Source organism: Amblyomma maculatum, chromosome 2 (genome assembly GCF_055883805.1).
Source record: "Amblyomma maculatum isolate TAMU_Amacu chromosome 2, ASM5588380v1, whole genome shotgun sequence".
Taxonomy (NCBI): domain Eukaryota; kingdom Metazoa; phylum Arthropoda; class Arachnida; order Ixodida; family Ixodidae; genus Amblyomma; species Amblyomma maculatum.
In genome coordinates, this window is record NC_139345.1 from 11,351,635 (window position 1) to 11,361,820 (window position 10,186).

A 10,186-nucleotide genomic window follows, 5' to 3' on the forward strand; every position below is an offset into this window, starting at 1 on the left:
AAGATGGGGCTTCGGGTTTTGCGCATCTCCGGTGCGTTCCATCTCGTCTCCTTTTGTGCTTCCTTTTTTTTCTCTCTCTCTTTTTTTTTTTTTTTGAGCTAGTCCGCTGAACACCGCTCAGGTTTTGTTCACTATAGATGTGTATGCATTTTTGCTCATACAGTATGATATGAACAAATGAACATATTTTTCCACGCACAACCCACATTCTCTGTCGGTCATCTTTAGTGCGCCCAGTTTTGTTCCACAAAATTTTACTGCAATGATTGCTGTGTGTCTGTCGCTCTAGCTTTTATTGTCGCTGCAATTATACCACCGCGCACTGCTTGTCATAAATGTTCGCACTGGCGCCAACTATTTCAGCTGCTCAGTCTGTAGAATGAGGAGCGCGCGCACACACTATTAAGACTCGTGTCTGCTCCCGCCATCCTTAATTAAGAACTTGCAACAACTGACGCCAGTGGTTCGTGCAATTAAAAAGAGAACAATAATTTTCCGATGAAGAGCCTAACATGTGTTAGACACCCCGCAGCTTTGTGTGCTGCGGTCGAGAAAAATAAAATTAAACGGTCAGAAAAAAAAAAATAATACTGGCCTCAAAACAGCGAAACGAGACTAGCCGTGACCAGAGGTCCTAATTAAGCCTGGGCATTTGCTCGCTGGTCAGATTATCCGCCACTGTTACGCTAGTACAGATTATTTGGATTCGTAATTTACTTTCTTCTTCAGACTTGATGCGGTTTCTTTACCTCGATATTGTGATGTTTTTTGCATTGTTTTGCGTAGTGTTAAGAAGCCAATTAGATATTGTTGGCGCTTTGAGTTAACACGCGAACACTTAGTAGAGAAATGGTAGCGCTAATAGGACGCCCGATTGACGCTCATATCGCAAAGCGTACTGGTATCGGGTGAGTGCAGAGGACAAATGTCTAGCGGAACCTTAAAAGTAAAAGTGGAATAAAAGATTCCACTCTGATATTACCACAAAAAAATTGCGTTAAAATGCGGAGAAGAACTGCACCAAAGAAGAGAAGGCTTGCAATGAAACATAGTAGTGCTCTATTGTATCAGACTTCTGCTTTCTTCGCGCCCCCCTATGGGCGATTAAAAGTAAACGTGCCGCACTGATGGAGAGTTTTAGCAAACTAAGTATCGCGTCATGCTCTGCGTGACGCAAACGTAGCGTCGCTGCGCTTGCGAGCACACGTGTTCAAATGGTGCCGTGCCGTGCTCTGTTCTAAGATTTCGTCCGCCATAACTATTTAACAGTGTACTCAGTGGCCTGTTGAGCGGTTGTATCGTTTTGAATTTTTGGCGCCATGTTGTTTGTATGGTGACGTCTTTTCATAAGTCTCTATGAATGCGTCTATTAAATTTTTTTTTAGGATGAAAAGCTAACTCATGAGGATTATCACTCTCGTTTATCTACCACCTTTTATGTTCATTAGAAGTATTCGGAAATGCTGTTGACGATCGCCCACACTACTTATCCACCCTTCTCGTAGCACACTTTACAGGTTTAAGAGCAAAAAGGGGATTTGAAGAAGATAGCGTTTCGGTTGTTCTGACTAACATTAATGTTGCCTCAGACATCGATCGCCAGTCGTAAAATGCCAGAGTTTGGTCCGAGCCTGCTCAAGACTGCGTGCACCCCAATAGATTAGCCAGAAAAAACTGCCGCCTACGTGACAGTGACGGTAACCTCTGAAAATGTATCCCCCCCCCCCCCCCTCCCTTTTCCTCAAATAAAATTCGTTTTATTAGCCAAGCAGAATCTGCGAGTATATATGCTTGTTGCCAACTCGCCTGTGACGCGGCCGATCTTCTCGCAGAGCCTGTGTATGATGGAGGTGGCGGCGTGTCCAGCCGCGTGCGCTCCAAGGCCCAGACCAACGATATGGACACTGCCCATTCGCAGGCCTCGCTTGTCCCTCAGCCGATGTAAGAGGCAGGCCAGCTTGCGCCCCACAGGTCTCACGTGAGAGGCTGCCGTCCAGTAGTTGCGCGACGCGGCTCGCCGCCAGCCCACCAGCAGTACGCTGTTGTTTTTGTCCTGCACATGCGTGTTTCTTCGTCACAAGGTGTCGCAGGGAGGATGAGTTACATATGAGGACTGGACTGCATATAAGTGATTGGGAAAGGAAGGCTCAGGCCCCCATAACACAAAAAAAGGGGGGGGGGGGGGGAGGGAGGCGTACACCAGTTGAGCACTCATCTCAAGCAGCTAAAACATGTAAGTGATGAGTGAAGATGATTAAGGAAGGAAGAGAAGCAATTCAGAAATGTGTTGAAGTGGACGTGGCGGAACGCGGTACTGAGTGGGGGGACAGATCGTTCCATCACCCTACACGGATGAGCTGGTATATGTAACTCTGACAAGTATTGCTTTACCTCTAGCACCGCGCTACAGTAAAGCTCTCTTCCTTTACCTTGACCTCTATCAGTGCTGAGTGGCCGCTTGGGAACGACAATCAAGTCATCGGTGTGCCAAGCCATATACCGACAAGACTTGTCAGCCATTTGCCTGCTTTGAACTCCGAGCGCTTATTCCGCTCAAAATTTCTTGTCTGCGATATGTTACGTACACGCTGCCATAGTTGCGTTGGGGCTGACTAACACGTACCCTCGACAATAAGCTTCGCGTTAATTTTTTAATACCCAGGAAGGTATAATGTGGGACACTCGCTGCCGCAAATCGAAAATGCAGACAGCCTCTTGCGACTTGTGTTTTAACTAAAAATCAGCTATGATGAAGAACACATTTTAATCCAGGAATGGACACCCTGCTAATTTTCTAGTCTTCAACAGCTGCTTCTTTGTGTTTGAATTTGCGCTTTATGGAAACTTAAGAAAAGTACAGCAACACCCACCTCGTTCAGCAAAGCGTCTTTAAGCTGCTTTGTCCACTTTTCTGAGGCACCCTGTCCAAAGTCGTGAATGATCACCTTCAGCTTGCTGCTTGGGCTAAGGGGCGCGGCCTGAAGCGATTTGGTGTCGTTCGTAATGGAAATAGCGGCAGTGGAATTGTCGCGAGTGTAAAGGAGGAAATTCACGGATACTCCTTTCTTCGATGGTGGAAACAGCCCGGTAAGGAGACCGGCTCTTCGGAAGTAATCAGAGTCGATGCTCTGATGAGGAAGCTTTTGCTGCTTTATGAAGTTTCTAATTTCAGCGACAGTCCTGTTGAGTTCTTGTGGAGTCGTTGTCGAGTTAGGCAAAGTAATTGCTACTTTTTCTTCAAAATATTTCCACTTAGAAAACAGCTGTCTAGCGTCGGCTTCAGACAGAAGAGGTGGATGGTTTTTGGGCAGAACCATTGTGCAGTTGCTTGGAACGTAATCTGAATGGCTTATGCATGGTTTGGAGTAATTTTGTATTTCAGAAAACGCTGTCTTGGTCGTCAGCGGGCCGATGCTTTTTGCAGTAGTGCCTCGGATTGCGGACGCGGTTCTTCTTTTCTTGCCGCTATTCGTAGGCGAGGAAAGTAAAGTAGTGTTCTTTTTCGACTCCTGAGTTGTGCTCTTATTTTTGGAGCTTTTGCTTCCATTGAGACGTCGTGCTATAATTTCTACCGTTCCTGCATAGGTGATATTAGTTTCCCTGACTTTAAGAGTGCCGTTCGCTCTACGCTCGTTCGGAGCACCTCTCCGTCCACTTCTGCCCTTACGGACATGGAGTCGCGAAGAACTAATGTTTGTTTCACTGGACACTTTCTTTCCCTCAACCGACGCTGGAGCTGCAGTTATTGCTCTTGTTGAATTCGTGGTATTCTTTCGCCCAACGACGAGAGTTTTGTTCGCAAGTGTCAGTCGTGAGGCGATCGAGTACTTTTTGCGTTTCCTTCTGGCATCTGTGAGAGTAAGGTTAGCCATCTCCTCCTCAAACGTGTTTTGTACAGAACCTCGCGGAGACGCTAATGTCATGTCCTCTGTTACGTTCGCGACTTCGTCGGCCACGAAGGAATCATCCACAATCGGAACGAGAACCCGCCCTTTAGATAATGACGTGTTCTTAGTTGTTGCCAGCTCAAATCCCAGGTCTTCGACGTCGATCATTAGGTCCCCATCGGAAGTTGCGTTTCTTTGAGCCGGCAAATGAGTAACTGCCGATTTGCGCGCCTTTACGCTGAGGTTGTCCTCTTCCTCACCCACTTCTTTTGAGTTACCTTCGACAAACATTACGCTCGAATTCAGTACTTGCTCGTCTTCCAAAGACATGCTTACGTCTACCATGTCTTGCTCATTTTCTAGTTCTTTCAGTTTAGATTCAAAGGCACTCTTTTTTACGAGCCGGCTTACTTCCACGGCTTCTGTAGTGTCTTCGTCGATCACCCTTTCGTAAGGCTGGAGCGGCTCTAGGGCCAGTGCCTCTTCCAGGCTCAGAGAAGTGGAATCGTCTTTGCTATCTTGCTCACTTTTTCCTCTGGCCTTGTCAGATTTTATCCGTGGGAGTGGCAATGGCGTTTTCGGCTTTGGAGGAGATGACGCCGGCTTCGGCATAGCACCTGGCTCGGATACTATCTTCACACCGTGCTTGTGCTCTGTCGAGACGGGGGGCCTCATATCGGCGGGCTCGTCGCTCGTCTTCGTTGACCTGGTGCTTCCACGTCTCCTGGGAGCCTGCGTGCCTCGGCGCGTATGTCTCGGCCAGTCTTTGCTACCAGGGTGCCTGAGGGGCCTTCTGGAACGTACTTGCGGAAGAGGCCCAGAGGCTGGCTCAGAGCCGTGTTCAGACTCTGGTCTCGCTGTCCTGGGTTTATATTGGCGACGGCCAGGTCCTGACATTGGCCACGGGCTCACTCTACGGCGAGTTTCAATTCTTTTGTTCACACTTAGTCTCGTAGGTTTCTCCCACTCAGAATCTCTGCCCGCGTGATGGAGGGACTCATCCTGATCCTCGAATGCTGTGCCATTATTGCTACTCGTTCTTACGTCGCTCTCCGGTGGTTCTTTCTTTCGTCCTTTGATCGCTTTATCTATATTTCTCATCCTGATGTCATAGTCTCCGCGTATCTTGTACACTCTCGCGTGGTCGTAGTTTAGGTCCGGCTGCTCCATTAATGGAGCGGACATGGTTGTTGGTGGGTGCTGAAGTAAGTCAGCTATATTGATGGTGGCAGGCTCGTATAGAGGTAAGAAATCATCCCGCTGTCCGGAAGTCTTCTCGCTATTAAAGGGAGGCTGTGGAATACTTGGGGCTTGGTTTTCTTTCTCAGATGTCATTCCATCTGACGGCATGGAGAAAGCTGCGTGACAAAAAATCAGTGTTTGTAAAAATACTCGCCGTTTGTTCGCTGCTAATTGCGCTAGAACAGATAAAAAAAAAAGTGGGCTACTTGACTGTTTCAGTGTGAAACATGAGACACCGGTAACAACACATCGCATAAGACAAGAAAGCGTGGGTTCCAGCACTATCACAGCAGTATCATACGAGTGGCAATATGTGCTATAGAAAATAATTTTTGGCCAAGACAGTTATGGCTCGTAGACTCGCCAACTATTACGAATTTCGCAGACTTCTCTCTGCAATTAGTCAATAATTTTGTTTCCCGACTGGGCAGTCAGCCCCGATTTTGGGTCTGCTTTTATTTACCAAATGATTTATAATTATAAGTAACTTATGCTAATTTGAGATAATTACGCAAGGTCTAACTTTTAGAAAACTTTTCTCTATTTGTTTCGTAGCTGCATATAGATGAAATATTTCGTTTCCCTAACATAAAAATGAAAAAACAATGACGTTGATAACTTTCGGCGCAAAAATGCGAAACTGAAGGTAACTTTATCACATATGCGATTGCAAAGAGATCATAACACCATTGCCTCAGTGAATCAAAGAGGTGTGCAAATAAAGATGTAGAAATGATTAAAATAATGGAAGAATGTTTGCTGGCTCCAAATTCGAAGTATGCGCTGCAGCGGAGCCGCCTAATCTGAGCACTATTAGCGAGACTGATCAAGACCCACAATTACAATCTTAAGTGTCCTGTGAATGTCAGTTGATCTCTTTTGATCCAGATTATAAGGTTTCTCATTTCATCAAACCTTGTGTCGCTAAATATTGCTTAACAGGAGGAAATTTCGGTCATGCAAGACCGATTTTGGGGCTGTTCATGCTGTAATCTCGAACGCATCTTGTCAGTTTTGCCTTTAGCAAACCCAAGAGATACCAAGAGTGACTTCATATTAAGTGTTCTGGCAAGCAAGCCAGAATGTTGTCTTACCTAAAGTGGCTGCAAACAAAGTGACGAGCATCCTTGGTTGCTCAGGGAACCTGAAAAATGGCAATTTGAATGCGCACTGAAGTTCTTCTAAACAAAAAAATTAGTTATGGTTTAGCTCTTGTTAACCCTAGTTGAATTGGGAAAGCAACGGCTGAAGCTTCTTTTGCCTGCTACATTATTTCCCAACCACGCTGTATCAGGATAAGGTGCTACGTTATTGGGGACACTTATGCTCATCCTTTAAGGGTATGACGCGAGAGCGTAAGCTACCGGCCCACATAGAAAGTCACGCTTCAACCAATCCGTATGGACGTGCCTACGTGTCGCAGGGGTAACGGGAATACAAAGAGTTCAGTCAGGCTGATTCTGGTATCACCCTCCCATGTGAAAGGAGCGATCCATGTTGGCAGCTCTTGCCCCTGGCATAGGGGTAACGTGAATTCAAATGTCATGGCAGACTGATTTTTTTATGAGGAGACTGTAGCTACGCCCTGAAGAGGCGTAGCTACCTCTTCACGACATAGATGCGGCCACCCGAGGTCTCCCTTAGGCCGTCGTATTATTGCTTTCGCCATAAAAAAAAAAAAAAAAAAAAAAATCCGCTCGTCAGAAAAAAAAAAATTAATTGTGGTTTAATTCTGGTTAATCCTAGTTGAATTGCGATAGCCACGGCGGAAGTTTCTTTTGCCTGCAACGTTATTCCCCTATCCCGGCCAATCATTGTAAGGTGCTACATTATTGGGGACACTTAAGCTCATCCTTTAAGACTTTGACACGCGGGAGTGTAAGTTACCAGTCTTCTTCTTCTTCTTCTTCTTCTTCTAGTCCTCCTCCTCCTCCTCGGCTGTTCAAGGTCAAGCGTGGCCTCCGCCGGGACCACGCGACGGCTCGAAAAAAAAAAACTTCTCTTTAATGCTTTACTGAACTTGGCCGTTCTTCAAAGACAATGGACATTGCTCTTCAGTACTTCAGGGAAAGAAAGGAGGCGTAAGTCACACTTTCTTGGGCTATTCTCCCTACAGTTTCCTATTCTAGCTGCCCAAAGATCTCGATCTTCCTTATTCGTTATCCTCTCGCTTCGCGTCTTCATAGAGCTACTGGCGCTTTTGTTCTTTAAAAGTGTATGTCCACATCAGCACCATGTATGCAAAAAAGATGAGCCTGAACTGACACCTCTCTTAGTTGTCATTTGAACGTCTATGAAATCAATTTATTAGGGCAATATACTGGCAGTGCGTTTACGAAAAAAATTCAAAGCTGTCACGGAAGTTACCTGTCGGGTGTTATGAACACCTGCTTATTAAACCGATGTCGTTCTTTCCATTCTCTCAAAATGAAGACAAAAATAAATTGTTAAAGAGAAAAGGAATATAAACTATTTTCCCCCGCTTACTTCAAAATTTGCATCAACATGAACAAGCAGGTAGCTATTTCGGCATGCCATAGTACGGCAAGTGCGGTCATCTGGCGTTTATTGAGCAATCTAAGAGGCGAACATGAGCTGTGGCGTTAGCTACACCTGTTAGTGCTGAATTAAGTTTACCATCGATGATCTGCTAGAAGCAGCGGTTATGGTCAGGCTTGCTCTATCACTTCTTTTTTTTTTTTAATGCAATTTTTTAGGTACCATTTGCGTTCACTGCTGCCACGTTGATTTATTGTTTTACATTCACAGTTTTACTGTTGGAAAGCTCTTATTTCAATTTGTAGTCTTTCACGTGTTATGGTCTGTATTTCATGTACTTTGTGAGCCGCTCACCCACAGGGCGTTTAAGTCCTTCTCGGTCTACCTTTTAGCATACTTAGCACCAAACAGTGCATGTGAAAGCAAAGCACGGCTAATTGTTCTCTCGAACGTCTTTCTCTGTTCTGCCATGGACGATGCTTAACGAATACAATTAGCTCATGCCTGTGCAAAAAGACCTGTTTCATCACCACGTCAAACGTTCGTTTTCGAGCCCGACTTCTCTAGATATAATTGGCCTGGCTCCTGACTCTCACCAGCGTTTTTCTTTCTTGGGACTGGTTTTAGCTTCTCTTTCGAGTCCAGGATCCGTCTTCGTTTCCATTTTTAAAACCGCGAACGTGTTTTTAATCATGCTTTCTCTCCCCTCCGGCTCTTTTTTCTTACGCGGCCCAAATCATTAAAAATTTGTCATCCCGCAGGATGGCGGCGAAGTGCGCTAGGCCGATGTTTTGCGGCTTGCCGAGCTGTGCGGTACCTCTAGGGAATAACAGTGGCGGCGGCAGGCGGCGACGTTTGCTGGGACGTCGCCCGAGACGTAATAGAGAAGACGTGCGCGCTCCGCTGAGTCCACGCGCTTGGATTTGTGCGTGCGTATGTGTGCGCGTGTGCGTGATAGGGCGGTTGTGCCGCTTATCTTTGTTCTCGTTCCAGCCGCAGGGCATTTCTGCTAGAGAGTAGGACTTGAACGTCTGAGAATAAAGCTAGCGAAACACGGGCTCCGAAAGTCGACAAGCTGATTGTTGAAAGTGAGGTGCGGAGAGAGGGAAAAGGAAATTGGAAGTAAAAACAAAAGCATGTACTGAACCGAGGAGAAAAATGACAATAGTTCTGTCCCTGATACGCGCTCCATCGCAGTGAAGAAACAATGAAGGGGAGCGAATTTAGAAGCATTGTGCGGACGCAGAGAGGTGCCTCGAGAAAAGCGAAAGCAATGTTTCACGCCGGTGGGTTTGAGGTAGAAAATTAGCCAACATTAAATGGAAGGAGTTGCACTTAAGGAAAAGTGACGCTAGTCTGTAAGAGGGAAGGGCGTTCACGACGCGAGGGGAATATTAATAAAGAACGAAATGAAGTTCATACTTTTTGGTGTGAAGCTCAGGCGAATAAGAAAAAAAAATGCATGAGCTTGGCTGTTCAAGAACAGCATCACGCCGAAAATGAAGAAAAATAATTAGAGGCACAATGGAAAGAAGGTAAGAATACAAATGCGAAAGGAGGTGACGATAGGAAGGACGCATGAAAGGAAATCTTCGCGGTGTCCGCGGGGACCCCCGAGGATGGAGATGAAAACAAAAGAGAATAACGCCTGGGGCGCATGTAAGAAATAAGACGACGAAAAGGATGAGAGGAAGAGAGAAAAAGTTCCGGCATGAAAATCTTGCACATAAGAACACCGATAACAGGCGAATAAATTCGGGGTTGGAAAATAACGTGAATGGAATACATAAAGAATACACGTGATCGCGATAAAAAAACAAAAAAAAAAAAAAAACTGCACGGTCCCGGTGGAGCTGGCCGAGGCGACGGGAAGGGCTGGGATGTCTAAGGACACGAGGGACCGTGGGTTCGCGCAGGCCCTTTGGGTTGTTCACGCGTAGCGCGCGCCGCGCGCGCTCCTAATTAGCGCTGGAGAGAGGAAGCGAACAGTAAAAGATGAAATGTTGGCTGGTTGGGGCTTCGCAAACGCAAGAAGTGTGGTGGGACCGGTGGAGATGAAAGAGGTGGTGAAAGTGCGAAGCGAAGAAATAGGGCGAAGATGGGTCTTAGCGGGTGATAAGAAGGCCGATGAGAAATAGGAAAACACGATGGGCCGCTGCTGTGCTAAATGCTGTAAAAACGCAGACAGGCCCTCCCACCTCAAAATGAAACGATCTGAAGAAAGGGGCAGCAGGCTTGACAGGAAAGAAAGTGGCTTAAAAAAGAAAAATAAGCGACACATACAAAGCAGCTATACTCTGTTCCCACGTGTGGCTGCCACCCGGCTAATTGTTATTAACGCACTCTATGCCATATATGCTTCCAGGCTCTGCGGATATTTGCTCGAAAAAGAAAAAAAAAAAAAAAGGGCACGAGAGAGAGAGAGAGAGAGAGAGGAAACGTAGAGCGTATAGTGACAAAAAAGCAAAGCTCTAAGAGATGAGAGAGGAGTAGGCTGTGGCCAGTTTCGACGCCATGTGGGGAGGCCGGGAAAAGTGGAAGGCGAAAATTGGGGAGAA

At 46.2% G+C, this 10,186-nt stretch overlaps 1 protein-coding gene across 1 annotated transcript in view; it reads right to left on the minus strand.

Moving 5' to 3' along the window:
• The window catches only part of LOC146197939 (uncharacterized), a 10,361-nt gene extending 5,124 nt beyond the window's left edge, over positions 1–5,237 (minus strand). Inside the window, exons 1-3 of the mRNA XM_084591825.1 lie at positions 3,668–5,237; positions 2,871–3,340; positions 1,807–2,053 (exon numbers count right to left, since the gene is read on the minus strand). Of these exons, the coding sequence (XP_084447951.1) occupies positions 1,807–2,053; positions 2,871–3,340; positions 3,668–5,237 (2,287 nt within the window). The remainder of the gene's footprint in view (positions 1–1,806; positions 2,054–2,870; positions 3,341–3,667) is intronic.
• Positions 5,238–10,186: the final 4,949 nt, after the last annotated feature.